The sequence below is a fragment of the Oncorhynchus gorbuscha genome, unplaced genomic scaffold (assembly GCF_021184085.1).
Source record: "Oncorhynchus gorbuscha isolate QuinsamMale2020 ecotype Even-year unplaced genomic scaffold, OgorEven_v1.0 Un_scaffold_1605, whole genome shotgun sequence".
NCBI classification, from domain to species: domain Eukaryota; kingdom Metazoa; phylum Chordata; class Actinopteri; order Salmoniformes; family Salmonidae; genus Oncorhynchus; species Oncorhynchus gorbuscha.
In genome coordinates this window covers 17,099-41,009 of record NW_025746336.1, presented here as the reverse complement: position 1 = coordinate 41,009, position 23,911 = coordinate 17,099, and the positions used below count along the sequence as shown (strand labels likewise).

Genomic DNA, 23,911 nt, shown 5'->3' with positions numbered 1-23,911 from the left:
TAATACAGTGGAGACGTTAATGTTGTAAATTCACTATTGTAGCTGGAAACGGATGATTTTTTAAAATGGAATATCTGCATAGGTGTACAGAGGCCCATTATCAGCAACCATCACTCCTGTGATCCAATGGCATGTTGTGTTAGCTAATCCAAGTTTATAATTTTAAAGGGCTAATTGATCATTACAAAACCCTTTTGCAATTATGTTAGCACAGCTGAAAACTGTGGTGCTGATAAAAGAAGCAATAAAATTGTACTTTTTTAGACTTGTTGAGCATCTGAGTCATTTGTTGGTTCGATTACAGGCTCAAAATGGCCAAAAACAAAGACCTTTCTTCTGAAAGTCATCAGTCTATTCTTGTTCTGAGAAATGAAGGCTATTCCATGTGAGAAATTTCCAAGAAACTGAAGATCTCGTGCAGTTCTGTGTACTACTCCCTTCACAGAACAGTGCAAACTGGCTCTAACCAGAATAGAAAGAGTGGGAGGCCCCTGTGCACAACTGGACAAGAGGACAATTATTTTAGAGTGTCTAGAGAAACAGACGTCTCACAAGTCCTCAACTGGCAGCTTCATTAAATAGTACCCGCAAAACACCACTCTCAATGTCAACAGTGAATAGGCGACTCCGGGATGATGGCCTCCTAGACACTATTCTGATTAGAGACTGTTTGCATTGTTCTGTGAAGAGAGTAGTACACAGCGTTGTACGAGATCTTCAGCCATTTCCAGCTACAATAGTCATTTACAACATTATCCTGTTGGGGATAGGGCTGTTTACTGCCCCCTTTGGAGGAATTGCGTGCCCATAGTAAACATACATTTTTTTCGTCAAAAGTTGCTAATATATGCAAATAAAGAATATTATTGAATAGAAGACACGCTAAAGCTTCTAAAACCGTTTAAATTATGTCTGTATGTAAAGCAGAACTCTCAGGGCAGTCATTCTCCCAAACTATCTCTTGTCATCAAGGCCGAAATCTTTCGGTCACGCGAAAAAATAGGTTACCCGCGCTCTGCTCGGGTGATGTCTTTTTCCCAAGATCGATTAAACGATGCGTGTGTTTCTGTTCGTCCTCACGATTGCTATGCACCTTTATAGCATGCTAAAGCTTGATTCTGAACATAGTTTGACAAGTTTAGTCGACATATAATATGTAATTTAGACGTTTTGGTGCGCATCCACTTGACTTTTGGCTGCATTTCAACCGAAATGTGTCGTGTTTGAGAACCGAAAGACACAGACTTCAAAACTAAATGCTGTTTTTGGTAAGTATAATTCCTTCCAGGTCTTCTGATGGAAGAACAGCAAAGGTAAGGGAATATTTATGTTGTAAATTTGGGTTTCTGTGGACTCCAAGATAGAGGAGCCATAATGCTACTTTCTGAGCGCCGACTCATAGTATAGCATAGTGAACGAAACCTGTAACGTTAAAAATAAATGTGTAACACAGCGATTGCATTTAGAAGAAGTGTATCTTCCTATATATATATGTAGAACATGCATATTTAGTCAAAGTTTATGATGTGTATTCCTTGTTAGCTGACGTTATCTGCCGGAGCTATCGTCATTTCTCAGGACAATTGAGTAGCATTTTTTGAATGATGCGTCATTGTAAACAGAGATTTATGGATATATATAGCATATTATTGAAAAAAACAAATGTACTGCGTAACATGTTATATTACTGTCATCTGATGAAGATTTCAAAAGGTTAGTGAATTTTTTTTTTTTTATCCTGCGTTTGTTTGCATATTTTTTTCAACTTGGCTATGCAAATTAGCTGTGTCTTCGGTGGTGGTTTGACATAAATATGTGCTATGTCTTCGCCGTAAAACATTTTAGAAATCTGACTTGGTGGGTAGATAAACAAGGTGTTTATCTTTCATTTGAGCCATTGGACTTGTTAATGTGTGGAGGTTAAATATTTTTAGGAATATTTTTGCGTTCCATGCGCCACGTTCCAGCTGCACGTGGGGGGGAGTTCCCAAATGGGAACACTGAACCCCAACAGGTTTTAACAATGTCTACACTGTATTTCTGATCACTTTAACATTATTTGATTGGACAAAAAATGTGCTATTCTTTAAAAAACATGGACATTTGTAACTTTAGAATTTATTCATTTATTTCACCACTAATGGTAGTGTATTTAAAAATATATATATTTTTTAAACCTTTTAACTTTCTTAGCATACTGGTAATTGTCCGGAATTTCCGATGACTGACGTGCCCAAAGTAAACTGCCCAGAAGTTAGGATATGCATATACTTGATAGCATTGGATAGAAAACACTCTGAAGTTTCTAAAACTGTAAAAATAATGTCTGTGGGTATAACAGAACTGATATGGCAGGCGAAAATCTTGAGTAAAATCCATCTGGAATTTTCATTTCTTGAGGTCACAGATTTTTTCAATGCTTGCCTATGGGATATTCAAATTGATAGGACCCAGATTGCAGTTCCTTTGGCTTCCACTAGATGTCAACAGTCTTTAGAAAGGGTTTCATGCTTGTTTTTTGAAAAATTAGTATTTGTAGTTTTTCCAAGATGTCCCCCATTAGAAAAGTAGTCATGTTGCACGCATCAACGAGAGTGCGCTCTTCGTTATTTATCTTTGCTATTGAACACACTATTCTCCGTCTTAAATATGATTGTTTATTTACATATTAGAATACCTCAGGATTAATTGGAAACTTTGTTTGACTTTTTTGGACGATCTTTACCGGTAACCTTTAGGATTCATTTGTGTGCATGTTGAACGAGTGACCTACTGAATCAAGCGCACCATCTAAACTGATACTTTTGGGATATAATGAAGGATATTATCGAACAAAACAACCATTCATTCTGTAGCTGGGACCCTTGGGATTGCAATCAGAGGAAGATCTTCAAAGGTAAGTGATTTATTTAATTGCTGTCTGTTATTTTGTGACGCCTGTGCTGGTTGAAAAAGTATTTTGACGTGGGGAGCTGTCCTCAGATAATCGCGTGGTATGCTTTCTCCGTAAAGCCTTTTTCAAATCTGACAACGCAGTTGGATTAACAAGAAGCTTTTAAATTATGTAAGACACTTATATATCACCAGATGTTGTCGTAGGTGTCCTGCTAGCGTTTGGACATGCACCCAAACAGGTTAACTAGGCAAGTCAGTTAGGAACAAATTCTTATTTTCAATGATGGCCTAGGAACATTGGGTTAACTGCCTTGCTCATGGGCAGAACGACAGATTTTTACCTTGTCAGCTCGGGGAATCGATCTTGCAACCTTTCGGTTGCTCTAACCACTAGACTACCTGTCACCCGGTATGGCCAGAAGAGGACTGGTCACCACTCTGAGCCTGGTTCCTCTCTCGGTTTCTTCCTAGGTTCCTGCTTTCTAGGGAGTTTTTGTGGCCACTGTGCTTCTACATGTATTCCTTTGTCTGTACAAATTAAGTGGAACGTAGCTAACTTTCACGTGAGCGCGCCAGACCGAGGCTGTGGCGCTCTGCCAGACCACTCACTCATAGAGCCCTTATGAGCCCCTCCTTTAGAGTAGAATCCTCAAAACAGGTTCTAAATACTGTTGACATCTAGTGGAAGCCTTGGGAAGTGAAAAATAACTAACATCACACAGTATCTTCAATAGGAGCTGAGTTGAATAACTACAAACCTCAGATTTCCCACTTCCTGGTAGGATTTTCTTCTCAGGATTTTACCTGCCATATGAGTTCTGTTATACTCACAGACATCATTCAAACAGTTTTAGAAACGTCAGAGTGTTTTCTATCCAAATGTTGTATTTATATGCATATTCTAGCTTTTTCAGCTGAGTAGCAGGCAGCTTAATTTGGGCACGTTTTTCATACAAGCTACCCAATACTGCCCCCTACCCCAAAGAAGTTAACTTCACTAGGGTCGGGGGCAGCATTTGGAATTTTGGATGAAAAGCGTGCCCAAATTAAACTGCCTGCTACTTGGGCCTATAAGCTAGGATATGCATATAATTAGTAGATTTGGATAGAAAACACTGTTAACCTCTTGCTCCTACCTGGCACGCAGGCGTCCCATCTAGAGCTCTGGAATTGCAAATGCGCTACGCTAAATGCTAATAGTATTAGTTAAAACTCAAACGTTCATTAAAATACACATGCAGGGTATTGAATTAAAGCTACACTCGTTGTGAATCCAGGCAACAAGTAAGATTTTTACCCGCAGGGGACGTAAACAAAATAATTAGCATAGTCGTCGCTACACAAACCGCACAAATAAAATATAAAACATTCATTACCTTTGACCATCTTCTTTGTTGGCACTCCTAGATGTCCCATAATCACTATTGGGTCTTTTTTTCGATTAAATCGGTCCATATAAAGCCTAGATATCGATCTATGAAGACTGTGTGATAAACTGAAAAAAAATAGCGTTTCATAACGTAACGTCATTTTTTTAAATTCAAAAAGTCGACGATAAACTTTCACAAAACACTTAGAAATACTTTTGTAATGCAACTTTAGGTATTATTAAACGTTAATAAGCGATCAAATTGATCACGAGGCGAAGTATACTCTTTAGCTGTCCGTCTGGAAAAAATGTCCGTGTAACTCTCAACCAAAATATCCGGTCGGTGACCGGAGGGAATCGATTCCCTTGATTCGGTTTGACCAAGAATCAAAGCTGAATCAAATGACAAGACTCTAGACCAGAGGTGGGCAAACTTTTTGACTCGCGGGCCACAATGGGTTCTAAAATTTGACAGAGGGGCCGGGCCAGGAGCATTTGGAGTGAGTGTTTGGGCCGGATATACTAAAGCATTAAATGTAGTGTGTGCAAACCTCATAGCACAGTAAGAACACTACAACCCAATTTATTAACTGTCTTTCAAATGTGAAAAATAGCCCTTATCAGTTAATAAATTTGTCTCAAGGAATATGCAAGATATGGCATTTACATACTATTTCGCAGATACTGGGAGGAGGAAATGTAAATAGATTAAAATAACATACGCACTGTGATTTATGGATTGTCCTGACCGCGCGCTCTACAAACTCGCCACGGACGCCCTCGCCTTCACGCGCAAACAGTACACGTGTATCGTTGCCAAGCACACAGACATAGGCTGTATTAAATATCCTAACTGCAGCTGAAAATTTTAATTTAAATTAAGAGCGATGTGCGGCTTGTTAATTAAGCTACTGTACCGCTGCTGTGCGTAAATGCGCATTGCTCTTAATTAAAAGACGCACTTCCAAACTTTCCATATGCATTTTTTCATAACACGGTGAAAAAAGTTCTGTTGACTCTGTAAATTAGCTGCCAACCTCTGAGCAGTAGCCGCCCGTTCTTGTGTTGACTGCTTGCTAGCATAGTTTGCATGCTTCGTGGCAAAGTGACGGCTGATATTGTACTCTTTGAAAACCGCAACAGCTTCTTGGCATATCAGACATACAGCCGTTGATCGGACTTCAGTGAAGAAGTATTTTGTTGTCCACTCCTTATTAAACACTCGGCATTCGCTGTCCACTTTCCTTCTCTTTGGTCCGCTCATATTCACAGAATGGCTTAATGGTGACGTGAAACAAAGTGAAAATTAAAGTGAAATAAAGAGAAATACGCGCCACTCCAACAACGGTCAATGTGTTTTGAGTGCGCCATCTATTGGGGAAACGTGGGCATTGCAGGCAAAGGGGAAAAAAGGAGGTTTTTACTATAATTTGGACAAGTTCGGCGGGCCGGATTAAAAAGCCTAACGGGCCGTATGTGGCCCGCGGGCCGTAGTTTGCCCATGTCTGCTCTAGACATTGTGTGGAAGCTGTAGGCACTGAAACCTCGGCCTCATGTAATTCGGTTCACTTTGAACAATTCCTGGAAGTGGCGCAAGGATATTTATTTCCATTTTCAGTGATCAGATTTTATTGCACTTTTCGATGAAACGCACGTTCTGTTATAGTCACAGCCGTGATTAACCAGTTTTATAAACGTCTGAGTGTTTTCTATCCACACATACTAATCATATGCATATACTATATTCCTGGCCTGAGTAGCAGGGCGCTGAAATGTTGCGATTTTTAACAGAATGTTCGAAAAAGTAGAGGGTCGACTGAAGAGGTTAAAATAATGTTAAAATAATGTCTGAGTATAACAGAACTGATATGGCAGTTGAAAACCCGAGGAAAATCCAACCAGGAAGTACTCTTATTTTGAAAGGCTGTTTTTCCATTGATAGCTTATCCACCATACAAAGACTTAGGACCCAGTGGAAATCTGTCTTCCTCAACATGTGACCAGTCTTTAGGCATTGTTTCAGGCTTTTACTCTGAAAAATGAAGGAGATACACCGCTTTCAATGAGAGGACAGTGGAAATTTCCATCCATGAGCCAGGCACGTGATCGGGAGCGCGCATTTCTTGTTTACCTTTTTCCATTGACGAAGCTTTTGTCCGGTTGAAATATTATTGATTATTTATGACAAAGGCAACCTGAAGATTGAGTTTAAACATCGTTTGACATGTTTCTACTATCTTTTATTGTGTTTTTTGACTTTTCGAGAGTGCTTATTGTGCCTTTGGATTTCTGAACTAAACGCACCAACAAAACTGAGGTATTTGGACATAAAGATGAACTTTATCGAAGAAAACAAACATTTGTTGTCTAACATGGAGACGTGGGAGTGCCACCAGATGAAGATCATCAAAGGTAAGTGATTCATTTTAATTATATTTCTGACTTTTGTGAAGCTCTCCTTGGTTGGAAAATGGCTGTATGGGTTTCTGTGTCTTGTCGCTGAACTAACATAATCGCAGTGTGTGCTTTCGCCGTAAAGCCTTTTTGAAATCTGACACAACAGTTGCATTAAGGAGAAGTTTATCTGTATTTGTATGTTTAACACTTGTATATTTTATCAATGTTTATGATGAGTATTTCTGTTTTTTGATGTGGCTCTCTACTTTCCTCGGATGTTTGTTTGAGACAATGCAATTCTGAACACAACACACCAATTTCAAATGGGGTTTTTGGACATAAAGATTAACTTTATCGAACAAAACACACATTTATTGTGTAACATGAAGTCCTGTGAGTGCCATCTGATGAAGATCATCAAAGGTTAGTGATTAATTTAATTGCTATTTCTGACTTTTATGAGACCTCTCCTTGGCTGGAAAATGACTGTTAGGTTTTCTGTGACTCGGTGCTGACCTAACATAATCGTTTGGTGTGCTTTCGCCGTAAAGCCTATTTGAAATCGAACACTGTGGCTGGATTTACAAGAAGTTTATCTTTAAAATGGTGTAAAATAATTTTTATTATGGGATTTGAACCAGACAGGTTAAGCACTTTGTGACAACTACTGATGTTAAAAGGGCTTCATAAAATACATTTGATTAACATGTATATCACACCAACTGACTGTTTTTTCTGATGTTCACACAGGATACCATGTTGAGACATTCTCCACATCCAGAGAGCAACAGCAGGAAGATCAGAGAGCAAAGAGGTCTCATCACTGCCCACATTGTGAAGAGATTTTCCCATTTCTATCACAGCTAAAAGTTCACCAGAGATCACACACAGGAGAGAAGCCTTACATCTGCTCTGACTGTGGAACTCGTTTCTCTCACCTTTCCAACTTAAGATCACATGAACGTATACACACAGGGGAGAAGCCTTACTCCTGCTCTGACTGTGGAAAAAGTTTTAAAACATCAAATAAGCTTAAAGTTCACCAGAGAACACACACAGGAGAGAAGCCTTACGTCTGCTCTGACTGTGGAACTAGTTTCTTGCAACTTTCCCACTTAAAATCACATGACCGTATACATACAGGTGAGAAGCCTTACTCATGTTGTGACTGTGGAAAACGTTTTAAAACATCAACTGAGCTAAAAGTTCACCAGAGAACACACACAGGAGAGAAGCCTTACGTCTGCTCTGACTGTGGAACTAGTTTCTCGCAACTTTCCAACTTAAAATCACATGACCGTATACATACAGGGGAGAAGCCTTACTCCTGCTCTGACTGTGGAAAAAGTTTTCAAACATCAAATAAGCTTAAAGTTCACCAGAGAACACACACAGGAGAAAAGTCTTACGTCTGCTCTGACTGTGGAACTAGTTTCTCGCAACTTTCCCACTTAAAATCACATGACCGTATACATACAGGTGAGAAGCCTTACTCATGTTGTGACTGTGGAAAACGTTTTAAAACATCAACTGAGCTAAAAGTTCACCAGAGAACACACACAGGAGAGAAGCCTTACGTCTGCTCTGACTGTGGAACTAGTTTCTCGCAACTTTCCAACTTAAAATCACATGACCGTATACATACAGGGGAGAAGCCTTACTCCTGCTCTGACTGTGGAAAAAGTTTTCAAACATCAAATAAGCTTAAAGTTCACCAGAGAACACACACAGGAGAGAAGCCTTACGTCTGCTCTGACTGTGGGGTGAGTTTCTCTCGACTGGATACCTTAAACACACACCAACATATGCATAAAGGAGAGAAGCCATACTCCTGCTCTGTTTGTGTAAAATGCTTCAAAACTGCAAACAAGCTAAAAGTTCACCAGAGAACACACACAGGAGAGAAGCCTTATGTCTGCTCTGACTGTGGGGTGAGTTTCTCTCGACTGGATACCTTAAACACACACCAACATATGCATAAAGGAGAGAAGCCATACTCCTGCTCTGTTTGTGTAAAATGCTTCAAAACTGCAAACAAGCTAAAAGTTCACCAGAGAACACACACAGGAGAGAAGCCTTACGTCTGCTCTTACTGTGGGGCGAGTTTCTCTCAGCTGGGCAACTTAAAAACACACCAACGTACACACACAGGAGAGAAGCCTTACGTCTGCTCTGACTGTGGGGTGAGTTTCTCTCGACTGGATACCTTAAACACACACCAACATATGCATAAAGGAGAGAAGCCATACTCCTGCTCTGTTTGTGTAAAATGCTTCAAAACTGCAAACAAGCTGATAGTTCATCAGAGAACACACGCATGAGAGAAGCCTGCTTACGTCTGCTCTGACTTTTGGGTGAGTTTCTCTCACCATAGCAATTTAACACACCAATGTAGTCACACAGGAGAGAAGTCTTACTCCTGCTATGTGGAAGGGTGGGCGTGTAACTCAAACTTCTAGCCAAAGGCTGCTGTGTTTAGAATCTCATCAAGGAGGACTGTAGCTTTTTAGCTAATCAGCAACTTTGCAACTACTTACTACTTTTTAACTATTACTTAGCATGTTAGCTTAGCATGCAACTACTTACTACTTTTTAGCTATTACTTAGCATGTTAGCTTAGCATGCAACTTTGCAACTACTTACAACTTTTTAGCTATTACTTAGTATGTTAGCATATCATACATATTACAAGTTCGTAACATATTGTATGAATAGCAATGCGTGAAATAACGTAAGAATTGTAATTCGTAACATACGATACATCCTTGAAGTCGTATTATACTGAACAATTTAAACACACCAGTTTCATAGATTTATAGTTCGAATAAGGAAATCAGTCATTTTGAATAAGAGGCCATAATCTATGGATTTCACATGACTGGGCAGGGGCTCCGCCATGGGTGGGACTTGGGAGGGCATAGGCCCACTTGGGAGCCAGGCCCATTCAAAGGCCCATTCAATCGGCATGAGTTTTTCCCCACAAAAGGTATTGATTACAGACAGAAATACTACTCAGGCCCCTCCCAGACAATCCTGCAGGTGAAGAGGTCCTGGGCTGCCGTGGTGACGTGATCTGCAGTTGTGAGGCCGGTTGGATGTACTGCCAAATTCTCTAAAAGTACGTTAGAGGTGGCTTATGGTAGAGATATACATATTGAATTCTCTCCTGCAGTCATCATGCAATTGCACATTCCCTGAACTTTAGATATATGTGACATTGTGTTGTGTGGCCTTTTATTGTCCCCCAGCACAAGGTGCACTTGTGTAATGATAATGCTGTTTTATCAACATCTTGATATGCCACACCTGTCAGGTGGATGGATTATGTTGACAAAGGCTGAAATGCTCACAAACAGGGATAGTAACAAATTTGGTCACAACATTTGAGAGAAATATATCTTTTTCTGCACATGGAACATTGCTGGAATGTTTTATTTCAGCTCATGAAACCAACACTTTACATGTGTACTTTATATTTTAGTTCAGTTTATATTGGTATTGTAATGTAACCTAACATACTAAATGGAGTGGCACGGATGTTTTTGTAATACATAATACATTTTGCTCTGAGACCAAGTTGTCCCTCTGCAGTATTCTGTGGGAATGAGCTAGTAGACACTTCTTTAAAAAACAAACATTTTTTGAACCTTTAACTAGGCAAGTCTGTTAATTAAGAACAAATTCTTATTTACAATGATGGACTAGGAACAGTGGGTTAACTGCCTTGTTCAGAGGCAGAACAACAGAGTTTTACCTTGTCAGCTCGGGGACCTTTTGGTTACTGGCCCAACGCTCTAACCACAAGTCTACCTTCCACCCCTAACATGTATCAGATAGAGATGGTGTGATGATCACTTTTCACCACTAGTTTGGGGGGATTATTTTACAACTTTATTTAATGATACACAGTTTATGAAATGAATACGTGTGTTTATTAATTGTCTTTCAAACTAGATTAGTTATTTTAGTTACTGATCATGAATGTGTTTGGATAACTGCATTGAAGCAAACTTTATTGATCTGCCAATGAAAAATAAAGTTACATGAATATGTACTCGTCAACCTCTTCTTCTCTTTAGTATTCAGTTCTTTAGTAGATTCAGTATGAATGGTTCTTATGGTTGTATTCAGTTCTTCATATTAGATCTGACAGTATGAATGGTTCTTATGGGCTGAGTGCCTGGAGTGTTTTTGTATGACTACAGTCAGGAGTTCTCTCTGACCCTGTGATGTCACCAGCACATTAAGTACATTCATCTTAAGATAGCCAGGTGAGACAACCACATATCACAGTAAATACATTTCTCCTCAATTAGCCAGTGTCACTTATTATTATTAGTAGTAGTAGTGGTATTATTTTGGGGGGTACTCTTTAAAGACGTAAGGTTTCAGACCTTTTCGGGCAGATGGGCAGGGACTCTGCTGTCCTAGCATCAGAAGGAAGCTGGTGCCACCATTGGGGTACCAGGACAGAGAAGTGCTTTGACTGGGCTGAGAGGGAGCTTGACCTCCTGTAGCAGTGGGACGGCCATGAGACTAGAGGTAGCAGAACTGAGTGCTCGGGTTGGGATACAGGGTTTGAGCCTGAAGGTAGAGATGGGGCAGTTCCTCTTGCTGCACCATAATTAAGCACCATTGTCTTGTAGTGGATGTGAGCTTCGACTGTAAGCCAGTGGAATGTACGGAGGAGCAGGGTGACATGAGGGATCTTGGGAAGGTTAAACACCCAGACGTACTGCAGTGTTCTAGATAAGTTCAGTGGAGACCCATCATTCAGGGCAGGTGAGCCACCTGTTTTAAGCCCCACAGTTATAGCAGTAAAACAGTATGAAATAAATTATATGTTCGATCATGTCAACATCATACTTTCAACATCTGAGATAGCAGTCATCATCATGAATCAAGTCGACAATCTACTGGCAAATCCTTTTTAATCTTTGTCATATGAAGAGAAATAATGAGAAATTATTGTGCAAGAGGCATCACTACAGTCCCTGGTCCGAAGCCAGACTGAATCACATCCAGCCATGATTGGGAGTCCCATAGGGAAGCGCACAAAAACATAAAAATAAGAATTTGTTCTTAACTGACTTATGTAGTTAAATAATTAAAGTGGGATGCATGTTTACAATTTTAAACGTTTTCCCAGTCGTAGCATGTTTTCCCCTGAGTTCCCAGTTGAATTGAACTCACTCCAGTCAGATTTTGAAGTACCAAGTTAAGTTGTTTTGAACACGGAAAAGAGCCCCTTAATCTTAGACTTGGGACCACAGAGCCACTCCACTGAATATCAGGCTAATGATTGCTTTGCAAAGCTTGCAGTTAGCCACTGATTCCTTGACAAACCACTCATTGTTGAATTTGAAATTTCCAACTTGTTGTGTAATGTTTATGTCCAAAGGCCGATGAGCACTGATATGTTTTATCTATAATTTCTCATTATTTCTCTTTATATGACAAACATTAAAAAGGATTTGCCAGTAGATTGTCGACTTGATTCATGATGATGACTGCTAGCTCAGATTTTGAAAGTATGATGTTGACATGATCAGTCCAATCAAAGCTACTGTATATGATGTAAATGATTTTATGTCATTTTATCTGTGGACAATGACCTTGAGCTTTGTTGGATGGGCACTTATAATGTAACTCTATGGCAGCACCCAAGGGGCTTGAATTTTCAAGTTATACCCTTAGACTTGGCAGTGACGTCTTGTTCCCATGAATGACAGGACACTGAGCCAATCACGGCGCAAATGTCCATATTTTCTGCGGGATTGCCCCACCTCCACAGAAAGCACTGAGCTGGCTGAAACACCTGCATTTTGGAGCTGCCTTACTCAAGAAAACAAAAAGAGAGACCATGTCTGTATGCGGCTTTAATAACAACAGCAGAGTCCCGGCCCATCTGCCCGAAAAGGTCTGAAATCCTACGTCTTTAAAGAGTATCCCCCCCCCCCAAAAAAACACAAGTAATATTAATAATGTGACACTTGTCCTACTTACACTGACTAATTGAGGAGAAATGTATTTACTGTGATATGTGGTTGTCTCACCTGGCTATCTTAAGATGAATGTACTTAATGTGCTGGTGACGTCACAGGGTCAGAGAGATCTCCTGACTGTAGTCATACAAAAACACTCCAGGCACTCAGCCCATAAGAACCATTCATACTGTCAGATCTAATATGAAGAACTGAATACAACCATAAGAACCATTCATACTGTCAGATCTAATATGAAGAACTGAATACAACAATAAGAACCATTCATACTGTCAGATCTAATATGAAGAACTGAATACTAAAGAGAAGAAGAGGTTGACCATTACATATTCATGTAACTTTATTTTTCATTGGCAGATCAATAAAGTTTGCTTCAATGCAGTTATCCAAACACATTCATGATCAGTAACTAAAATAACTCATCTAGTTTTAAAGACAATTAATAAACACATGTATTCATTTCATAAACTGTGTATCATTAAATAAAGTTGTAAACCACCCCCCCCCCCCAAACTAGTGGTGAAAAGTGATCATCACACCATCTCTATCTGATACATGTCAGGGGTGGAAGGTAGCCTAGTGGTTAGAGCGTTGGGTCAGTAACCAAAAAGTTGCAAAATCGAATCCCCGAGCTGACAAGGTAAAAATCTGTTGTTCTGCCTCTGAACAAGGCAGTTAACCCACTGTTCCTAGGCCATCATTGTAAATAAGAATTTGTTCTTAACTGACTTGCCTGGTTCAATAAAGGTTAAAACATTTTTTTTAAGCGTCTTACTAACTCCTTCCGAGGGACATCCTGGTCTCAGAGCAAAATGTATTTTATGTTACAAAAACATCCGTGCCACTCCATTTAGTATGTTACGTTCCACAGAATTGTTTATGTCCCTGTTAGTGAGCATTTTAGCCTTTGTCAAGATATGCCACACCTGTCAGGTATAGATTATCAAGAAGCTGATAAAACAGCATGATCATTACACAGGTGTACCTTGTGTTGGGGACAATAATATGCCACACAACACAATGTCACAGATGTCTCAAGTTCAGGGAATGTGCATTTCTCATGATGACTCCAGGAATGTCCACCAGAGCTGTTGCCAGAGAACTCAATATTTATCTCTCTACCATAAGACACCTCTAATGTCCTTTTAGAGAATTTGGCAGTACATCCAACCAGCCTCACAACTGCAGATCACATGTAACCACGGCAGCCCAGGACCTCTTCACCTGCAGGATTGTCTGAGGGGGGCTGAGTAGTATTTCTGTCTGTAATAAAGACCTTTTGTGGGGAAAAACTCATTCTGATCGGCTGGGCCTGCCTCCCAAGTGGGGCTATGCCCTCCCAAGTCCCACCCATGGCTGAGCCTCTGCCCAGTCATATAATATCCATAGATTAGGGCCTCATTTATTTGAATTGACTGATTTCCTTATACAAACTGTAAATCTTTGAAATGGTTGTGTTTAGATTGTTGTTCAGTATAATACGACTTGTAGGACGTATCGTATGTTAAGAATTACAATTCATATGTTATTTTACGCATTGTTATTCATACAATATGTTACGAACTTGTAATATGTATGATATGTTACGAATTCCAATTTGTTGTTGCTAACGTTAGCTAGGTTAGGGGTGAGGGGTTAAATGGTTTTAGGGGAAAGGTTAGCTAACATGCTGACATAGCTAAAAATTAGTAAGTAGTTGCAAAGTTGCTAATTAGCTGAAATTCTCCGTGATGAGATTCAAACACTCAACCTTTGGCATGACGTTTGAGTTTACACGCCCACCCTTCCACAGAGCAGGAGTAAAGCTTCTCTCCTACGTGTAAACGTTGGTGTGTTTTTAAGCTGCCCAGTTGAAACTCTCCCTACAGACAGAGTCAGACCAGGCTGAGAGGGAAGCAGTACCACCCAGTCAATTGACTGTTTTATTTCACAATGAGAAGAATAACAGGGTATTCAACACCAAGTGCAAATCTTTACAGTAGAAGCTAACAAAACAAAACACACTAAAACTGACAAGATGCACACTGATTGGTAATGTAAAGAGAGGCTAACATTATATAACACTCCCTTTCCTCTGTACAGTTCTCTCACAGTGAGAACCAATAGCATTACAGTGTTCTCTGCTTTCTTCATTTGATCCAATTCAACGTTACAACTTATTTTATGAGATGAGAATTAAGTGATGGAGTGACTTTATTCTTAGCTGGTCAGAGAACTGATAAGGCTTTTCTCCTTAAAACCTGTTAGGGCTAGGCAGAATACTGCCCCCTTTGGATAAACTGAAAAAAAATCTGTCCAAAATTGCTAATATATGCATATAATAATTATTATTGGATAGAAAACACTCTAAAGCTTCTAAACCCGTTTGAATGTCTGTAAGTATAGCAGAACTCACAGGGCAGGCAATCTCCCAAACTATTTTTGGGAGCCTGAAACTTGGGGCAACTTTGACGTCATCGCCCCCACCCTCCCCAACCAGCTATGGATCTGGAGACACTTTCTATGTCTTCCACTAGATGTCCTCATTCAGTAGAGCGTTTAATTGTGCAAATCCTGCGAGCTTTGACCCTTTGGGAGGCGAAAGAGTGGGTGTCGCGAGAAAATACATGGGGGCTAGAGCGCGCTTTTTGGAACAGACCTTCCTTTGTTCCAGAATGCCTGAGAAGAAGCATGATTGTCCGATAGATTTGAGAATTGTTTTGTACGTTTATAACATCCTAAAGATTTTGCACTTAGTTTGACCAGTTTAGTTGACGTATTATGTCATTTTGAAGATTTGATGCGCAACTGTTCGGGACCAGAAGTAATTTTGGATGCATTTCAGCTGGAACTCGTAGCATAAGCTACTATAAAGGCACACGAACTGAAACCAAACGTTATATTAGGTAAGTATGACTCCTTCCACTACATTCTGATCGAAAGACCATCAAAGGTAAGGGAATATTTATGTTGTAATTTTGTATTTCTTTTGACTCCAACATAGCGGAGAAATATTGCTTACGTCTGAGCGTCGTCTCAGATTATTACATAGTGAACTAATTCTGTAACGTTAAAAATAAATGTGGCACAGCGGTTGCATTAAGAAGCAGTGTATCTTTCTAACTATATGTAGAACATGTATATTTAGTCAAAGTTTATGATGTTTATTTCTGTTATCTGGCGGAGCTCTCTATAATTTCTCCTGACATTTTTGAGATTTTTCATGGCGTCAATGTAAACGGAGATTTATGGATATAAATGGCATATTATTGAAGAAAAAAAACATAAATGTACTGTGTAACATGTCCTATTACTGTCTTCTGATGAAGATTTTCAAAAGGTTAGTTAATGATTTATTTTTTAATCCTGCTTTTATAATTTTATATTTTCTGGGACAAAATGGCTGCCTCTTGTCTTTGTTTCGGTGCCTCTTGTCTTTGTTCGGTCTAATATAAATATGTGCTGTGTTTTCGCCGTAGAACATTTAAAAAAACTGACATGCTGGGTAGATGAACAAGGTGTTTATCTTTCATTTGAGGTATTGGACTTGTTAATGTATGGAGGTTAAATATTTCTAAGAATATTTTTGCATTGCCTGCGCCACGGTTTCAGCTGAACAGGGGGGGGGGGGCGGCGGACTCTGAGAGGGACGCCTCGCTTTAAATGGTTTTAATGTATACGTTGGTGTGTTTTTAAGTTGCTCTGGTGAGAGAAACCTTTGCCGCCTCTCTCCTGTGTGTGTTCTCTGATGTACTTTTAGCTCAGTTGATGTTTTGCATTTTTACACAGTTATGGAAACCTTTGCCACAGCCAGAGCAGACGTAAGGCTTCTCTCCAGTGTGTGTTCTCTGGTGAATTTTTAGCTCATTTGATGTTTTAAAACATTTTCCACAGACTGAGCAGTAATAAGGCTTCTCTCCTGTGTGTGTTTTCTGATGAACTTTGAGCTCAGTTGATGTTTTGAAGCATTTTACACAGTCAGAGCAGGAGTAAGGATTTTCTCCTGTATGTATACGTTCATGTGTTTTTAAGGTATCCAATCGGGAGAAACTCTTTCCACAGTCAGAGCAGAAGTAAGGCTTCTCTCCTGTATGTGTTCTCTGATGAAGTTTTAGCTCAGTTGATGTTTTAAAACATTTTGCACAGTCAGAGCAGTAGTAACGCCTCTCTCCTGTGTGTGTTCTCTGATGTACTTTTAGCTCAGTTGATGTTTTAAAGCATTTTACACAGTCAGAGCAGGAATATGGCTTCTCTCCTGTATGTACACGTTCATGTGATTTTAAGTTATCCAATCGGGAGAAACTTTTTCCACAGTCAGAGCAGGAGTAAGGCTTCTCTCCTGTATGTATACGTTCATGTGATTTCAAGTTATCCAATCTGGAGAAACACTTCCCACAATCAGAGCAGGAGTAAGGCTTCTCTCCAGTATGTACTTGTTTGTGTGCTTTTAAGCTGCTCATTTGAGAGAATCTGTCCCCACAGTCAGAGCAGTAGTAAGGCTTCTCTCCTGTATGTACACGTTGGTGTGTTTTTAAGGTATCCAGTCGAGAGAAACTCACCCCACAGTCAGAGCAGGAGTAAGGCTTCTCTCCTGTGTGTATTTCTAGGTGTGCTTTTAGCTTTGATAGAAATGGGAAAATCTCCACACAATGTGGGCAGTGGTGAGACCTCTTAGCTCTGTGATCTTCCTGCTGTTGTTGTCTGGATGCAGGGAATGTCTCAACATGGTCTCCTGTGTGAACAACATCAGAAGAACCAGTCAGTTGGTGTGATATACATGTCAATCAAATGTATATTAGGAAGCTCTTCTTACATCAGCAGTTTGTCCAAGTGTTCTACAGAAACCCAGCCTAAAACACCAAAGAGCAACCTATGCAGATCGAGAAGCACAGTGGCCACGAAAAACTTGCTAGAATGGTAGGAAGCTCGGAACAAACCTAAAGAGAAACCAGGCTCTGAGGGGTGGCCAGTCCTCTCCTGGCTGTACCAGGTCACATATGAATTCATGTAAGTCGGCTGTACAATTACAGAACGGGAATAAAACTATTCTAAAACTGGGTGAGAGTCAAAAACTAAAAAGGGGCGAAAGTCAAAAACTATGAGCCATATCATCCTCCACTCACTATCACAAGAGTTAGTAACTACACAGCCATATCATCCTCCACTCACTATCACAAGAGTTAGTAACTACACAGCCATATCATCCTCCACTCACTATCACAAGAGTTAGTAACTACACAGCCATATCATCCTCCACTCACTATCACAAGAGTTAGTAACTACACAGCCATATCATAGAACTTTACTACTTCACTTCTTTAGTCTCTGAACACTCCAGACAGCCCAGTGAATAAAACACATGAAATAACATCTACCTTCTCATTGAAACAGCTCTACTGCAACTTTTAATGCACAGTGGGAAGTTGGAATGAACAACAAACTTAGTTAGATAGAACCTGCTGTTACCATGAGAAACAGATGTTCCAATCTTCTCCTCCTGTTCTTCATCTTTAATGTTGACATTCAGCTCCAGTGTTTGACTGCAGTCTTCCAGCTTCACTGATGCCATCTCTGGACCCTGCAGTGCAAACTGGGCTCCACTGTCACAATCAGGACCCAGTGACTGTAGGTTTGGATTCAGTGTGGAAGGAGAGAGACAGGCTGGGTTTGTCCTCACTGTTGATGTTACCGGCCTCAGACTTAATTAAAGTCGTCCTGTAGATATAATGAGAAACGGACACAAAAAGTTATTAGAACTTCTTTATTATAACAAAATATATTATAATGTTTTCTTGTTCATTTCTCTCATTTCCATTTATCAGGTAACTAATCACTGACAACAAAACATTCATTCACACTAGACAAAGTGCACACTTTAAAATTGCACAACATAAGTGCACTTAATCTATCGTAGATTCCCTACAATAAAATAAATGACTCAAAATCCATTTAGTTCAAGGTTACAGTATGTTTTAGGCAGCACTATGTACTATTTTCCTGAATAATATTCTCTGTATTATATAGTGTTATGTTGGCCTTTGGCCGTCCCCAGCTACCGTCCAACGGAGAGGGATGGAGGACAGAGATAGTGTCGTAGCAGAATCACAATTAGTTAGGTAACATTGATAAATAAGATGTTTTATTTACATAATAATGCTTATGTGAGATATTTGTCATTAGAATGTCTTCTTTTGGATAATACTGTTGGCAGTTGCATTTTCCTCTCTCTTCTCCAGGGGAAAGTCACTTGGGGCCCAGAGAGGGGAGAGGTCAGGATTGTCTTCATATGTGAGGGTATCTGTTAAACCATGTGAAGGGCTCCACAATATCTGTACACCAGTCACTCCCTACTTTTCCCATATTGGGAGGAGGAGTATGACAGTGTCTGGAACCATTGTATGTCCCCTCTTGTGTCGAAACTTATTTTGACCTAGTATATGACCTAGAGGCTCACTACTCTCTGTGAGCTTGTCCAGAAGAGGTTGTATTTCAGATGGGAGTATCTAGAATTGACAACTGATATATGCCATTGGATGAGGTAATGGTTTGGTAATATGAAGTACCAAGAACGAGAAGTAGAACCTCGTCTAAGAGAGCAAACTGAACAATAACTTATAGCTAATGCCTTCTGGCTATTTACTCTCTCCAGTAAAAGTCTTCCTTTGTAATGTTCCTAATATCTGTTATTCGTCATGTGAGTTGAGAGGGGTGTGTCTTGGCTATAAATGATACTAAGAATTGTTTTGTAAGCACTCTCAGAGAGTTCATTTATAGACACCACCCTGTATATAGATCCTGTATTACCACCCTGTATATTGATCCTGTATTACCACCCTGTATATTGATCCTGTATTACCACCCTGTATATTGATCCTGTATTACCACCCTGTATATTGATCCTGTATTACCACCCTGTATATTGATCCTGTATTACCACCCTGTATATTGACCCTGCATTACCACCCTGTACATTGATCCTGTATTACCACCCTGCATTACCACCCTGTATATTGATCCTGCATTACCACCCTGTATATTGATCCTGCATTACCACCCTGTATATTGACCCTGCATTACCACCCTGTACATTGATCCTGTATTACCACCCTGTACATTGATCCTGTATTACCACCCTGCACATAGATCCTGTATTACCACCCTGCACATAGATCCTGTATTACCACCCTGTATATTGATCCTGTATTGACTGTATTACCACCCTGTATATGATTGATTACCACCCCTGTATTACCACCCTGTATATTGATCCATTGATTCCTGTACATTGATCCTGTATTACCCTGCACATTGATCCTGTATTACCACCCTGATCCTGTATTACCACCCACATAAATCCTGTATTACCACCCTGCACATAGATCCTGTATTACCACCCTGTATATAGATCCTGTATTACCACCCTGTATATTGATCCTGTATATTACCACCCTGTATATTGATCCTGTATTACCACCCTGTATATTGATCCTGTAAATTGATCCTATTACCACCCTGTATATTGATACCACCCCTGATCCTTTATTACCACCCTGTATTGATCCTGATCCTGATCCTATTACCACCCTGCATATAGATCCTGTATTACCACCCTGCACATAGATCCTGTATTACCACCCTGCACATTGACTCGGTACTGGTACTCCTTGTGCTACTATTACTTTATTTATTTAGAAAATATTTCCCTTTATTTATTAACTATGTATTATTGGAAGGAAGCATTTCACTGTAAAGTTTACATATTGGATTTGGCGCATGTGACCAATAAAATGTGATTTAGCTCGCAAAAAAACATTTTATATTTACCATTCACACCATAGTAACAAATATAGATAACATAGAAACAACTGAATGTGTCTGAATATTAATACACATGTAGAAAACTGATAATCATTACATTCAGCTTCAAAACAGTAGAGCAAACCGTGAAAATGTCTCTCTGATGCTCCCTCACTGCCTGACTGAAGTCCATTGACTCAGACAGAGTTGCCGCCGCCATTTTATCAGCTCGTAAGAAACACATTACACAACAAAACAATAACATGTAAAACGAACTCCGAAATCTCAAATACATGGATTCTTTATGAATGTATCTTGACGAAGTAATGTATATTCATTCACTCAGACAAACCCAGTCTCTAACGATGTGACTTATCACTTCCTTCACTCACTCGGTTTGACACAACAACAACGTCATAAAACCTTCAGCAAACGTGACAATACATTGACGGATTTGCTACCTAACATGTTATGACATGTTCTTTCGATATTACAAAGTGTAAACGTGCTATTACATACCTGTAGTGATGCATTTGAAACGGATACAAAAGCTATCGTCTTCACAGCACAGTTCTAGTGTTCCTTCTTCTATGAGGTTTAACGGCGGTTGGCATCCAATGCATGTTGCATTACCGCCACCTACTAGACCGGAGTACAACTCGTTAATTAATACTTCGCTTGGAAAAATAAACAAATACGCTACTATCTACACTCACAAATTTAAATAAATTGAAATACACCACCCTATTCCACTATTTCAATCTATTTAGTCTTCCCTCAGGCCAACATCCTGAAAGGATGGGACACCACCACTTCACACACCCTGTGACTCTTTTGATGTCAAGTCTCACACACACAAATACCTCTCTGCAGCTGCCACCATCACCTCAGTTTTCTGCGACCTACATTCCATCCCTTCAGTACAGTTGACAACCATTGCTATAAATGCCCAAAATCCAATCTTACTGAAAAATATATCACCGACACCACTCCTCTCATAATCCCTCCCCCCTTGACCATCCTCCTCTACTTTCTTCACTGGCTCAGCATATGACAACTTCTGCACTACACTAACCCTGGAAACCTCAACCTACGTCTCTCGCAGGGGTCATTTCTGATCCCCAGCCCCATGGGAACCCCTACAATTAACACATTCCACTACTTTCCCCAATGTTACACATTCCTTTGTCTCATGCCCATCTGCACACTTCTCACACCCAGGAACCTCCCTCCTACACACAGCTGCCACATGCCCATAACCTTGACACCTGTAATAATGTAATGTTTTCAGCACAAAAGCTCGTACAGGATAACTTATATATCCTAACAGCACTTTTAGTGCTGGTTCTTCTTCTCCTTCAATGTTTTATGGCAGACTTCACCGGTAGTGAATAAAACATGTAAATATCAGGCCTCCCGAGTGGCGCAGTGGTCTAAGGCTGTGCCAATAGAGATCCTGGTTTGTGTCCAGGCTCTGTCACAGCCGGCCACGACCGGGAGACCCATGGGGGGCGCACAATTGGCCCAGTGTCGTCCGGGTCAGGGGAGGGTTTGGCCGGCAGGGATGTTCTTGTTCCATCTGTGTTTCGTCTGACACATTGGTGCGGCTGGACTCCGGGTTAAGCGGCCATTGCATCAAGAAGCAGTGCGGCTTGGTTGGGTTGTGTTTTGGAGGATGCAAGGCTTTCGACCTTTCAGGAGTTGCAGCGATGGGAAAAGACTAACTACTAATTGGATACCATGAAAAAGGGGTACAAATACCATTTTCTAAATATCCATTGTGGGAAAGGGGGGAATGCAACAAATAAAAAATACAAAAATCCCTACCTCCCTCCTTCAGTAATAATCCAAATCACATCCCAACATAGGCTGCCTGTGTGAATGGAACATTCATCGACAAGATTCCTTGTAATGCCTCCGTTGTAAAATTCAGTACATTACCTAAAGTATGTGGACACTTGCTCATCGAACATCTCATTCCAAAATCATGGGCATTAATATGGAGTTGGTCCTTCCTTTGCTGCTATAACAGCCTCCACTCATCTGGGAAGGCTTTCCACTAGATGTAGGAACATTGCTGCTATAACAGCCTCCACTCTTCTGGGAAGGCTTTCCACTAGATGTAGGAACATTGCTGCTAAAACAGCCTCCACTCTTCTGGGAAGGCTTTCCACTAGATGTAGGAACATTGCTGCTAAAACAGCCTCCACTCTTCTGGGAAGGCTTTCCTTCATTGCTGCTAAAACAGGGAAGGCTTTCCACTAGATGTAGGAACATTGCTGCTAAAACAGCCTCCACTCTTCTGGGAAGGCTTTCCACTAGATGTAGGAACATTGCTGCTATTACAGCCTCCACTCTTCTGGGAAGGCTTTCCACTAGATGTTGGGACATTGCTGCTATAACAGCCTCCACTCTTCTGGGAAGGCTTTCCACTAGATGTTGGGACATTGCTGCTATAACAGCCTCCACTCTTCTGGGAAGGCTTTCATTCAGCCACAAGAGCATTAGTGAGGTTGGGCACTGATGTTGGGCGATTAGGCCTGACTCGCAGTTGCCATTCCAATTCATCCCAAAGGTGTTCAATGGGATTGAGGTCAGGGCTCTGTGTAGGTGATAGAGGAATTCTAAATTCCTTTATGTTTTATTGCCAAAACCAATTCGCACTCATTTCTAATTCATGAATGAATTGTAAGTTCATTAATTATGCATGAAGTAGATTGAGACCAGTCTTAAAAGCCAGGTAAGAGCGTTTAATTCCAGAGAGTACTAAATGCTTACACACATTTCCACAGGTTATAAACTGAACATGACATCATCAGTTTCCCGCCCTCTCTCCGATTCTCACAAGAACCCATTGTTTTAGGAATGGAACATTTCCCAGACATTTCTTATCTGTCTGAAAAGCCATAGCATCACTCCCCTTTTGACTTCCCAAGAGACACAGACAATGCAATTCGTTCTGCTTACATTTTCAGTAACAGCTTAACCAATAACTTTTACTTTTCATACCATAACATAATAGTATTAGAATAAATGGTTCTAATCAATAATGTATACATAATTAATCATCTTAACTACAATTTCCTCTAACAGTAGGCCAGTCAAGTTCTTCCACACCGATCTCAACAAAACTTTTCTGTATGGACCTCGCTTTGTGCACGGTGGCATTGTCATGCTGAAACAGGAAAGGGCCTTCCCCAAACTGTTGCCACGGTATCGTCTAGAATGTATGCTGTAGAAATAAGATTTCCCTTCACTGGAACTAAGGGGCCCGAACCATGAAAAACAGCTCCAGACCATTATGCCTCCTCCACCAAACTTTACAGTTGGCACTATGCATTCAGACAGTTAACGATCAGACAAACCCAGATTCATCCATCGGACTGCCAGATGATGAAGCCTGATTGCTCACTCCAGAGAACGCCAATGGTGGCGGGCTTTACACCCCTCCAGCCGACAATTGGCATTG

The 23,911-nt window shown here is 40.3% G+C and overlaps 2 protein-coding genes across 13 annotated transcripts in view; one reads left to right on the top strand and one right to left on the bottom strand.

Annotated features, from left to right (window-relative positions):
* Positions 1–10,715, top strand: part of LOC124023352 (oocyte zinc finger protein XlCOF6.1-like) — a 97,294-nt gene extending 86,579 nt beyond the window's left edge. For 9 of the 10 annotated variants that reach the window (XM_046337866.1, XM_046337863.1, XM_046337869.1 and 6 more), the window contains one exon: positions 7,412–10,715. In XM_046337866.1, the coding sequence (XP_046193822.1) occupies positions 7,412–8,982 (1,571 nt within the window). In that variant the 3' untranslated portion in view covers positions 8,983–10,715. The remainder of the gene's footprint in view (positions 1–7,411) is intronic. The other variant, XM_046337879.1, reaches the window with a different exon arrangement.
* Positions 10,716–15,937: 5,222 nt separating this feature from the next.
* On the bottom strand, positions 15,938–21,186 carry LOC124023355 (gastrula zinc finger protein XlCGF17.1-like). 3 transcript variants are annotated; one of them, XM_046337883.1, is made up of 4 exons: positions 20,962–21,186; positions 18,112–18,360; positions 16,445–17,377; positions 15,938–16,361 (listed from the first exon to the last, which is right to left on the bottom strand). In XM_046337883.1, the coding sequence occupies exons 2-4, from the start codon at positions 18,212–18,214 to the stop codon at positions 16,315–16,317; spliced, it is 1,083 nt and encodes a 360-aa protein (XP_046193839.1). In that variant the 5' UTR covers positions 18,215–18,360; positions 20,962–21,186; the 3' UTR covers positions 15,938–16,314. The 3 variants fall into 3 exon arrangements, with proteins under 3 accessions (XP_046193839.1, XP_046193838.1, XP_046193837.1); XM_046337882.1 differs by lacking the exon at positions 20,962–21,186 and adding an exon at positions 20,561–20,946; XM_046337881.1 differs by lacking the exon at positions 20,962–21,186 and adding an exon at positions 20,588–20,946.
* Positions 21,187–23,911: the final 2,725 nt, after the last annotated feature.

Bases quoted from the DNA above. Each gene is read 5' to 3' on its own strand.
- LOC124023355 (XM_046337883.1), bottom strand. From the start codon at position 18,214: ATGGCATCAGTGAAGCTGGAAGACTGCAGTCAAACACTGGAGCTGAAT. The intron at 17,378-18,111 runs GTAACAGCAGGT...TTGTTCACACAG, and splicing joins TGGAACATCTGTTTCTCATG to GAGACCATGTTGAGACATTC. The intron at 16,362-16,444 runs GTTTCCATAACT...GAGGCGGCAAAG, and splicing joins CTGCTCTGGCTGTGGCAAAG to GTTTCTCTCACCAGAGCAAC.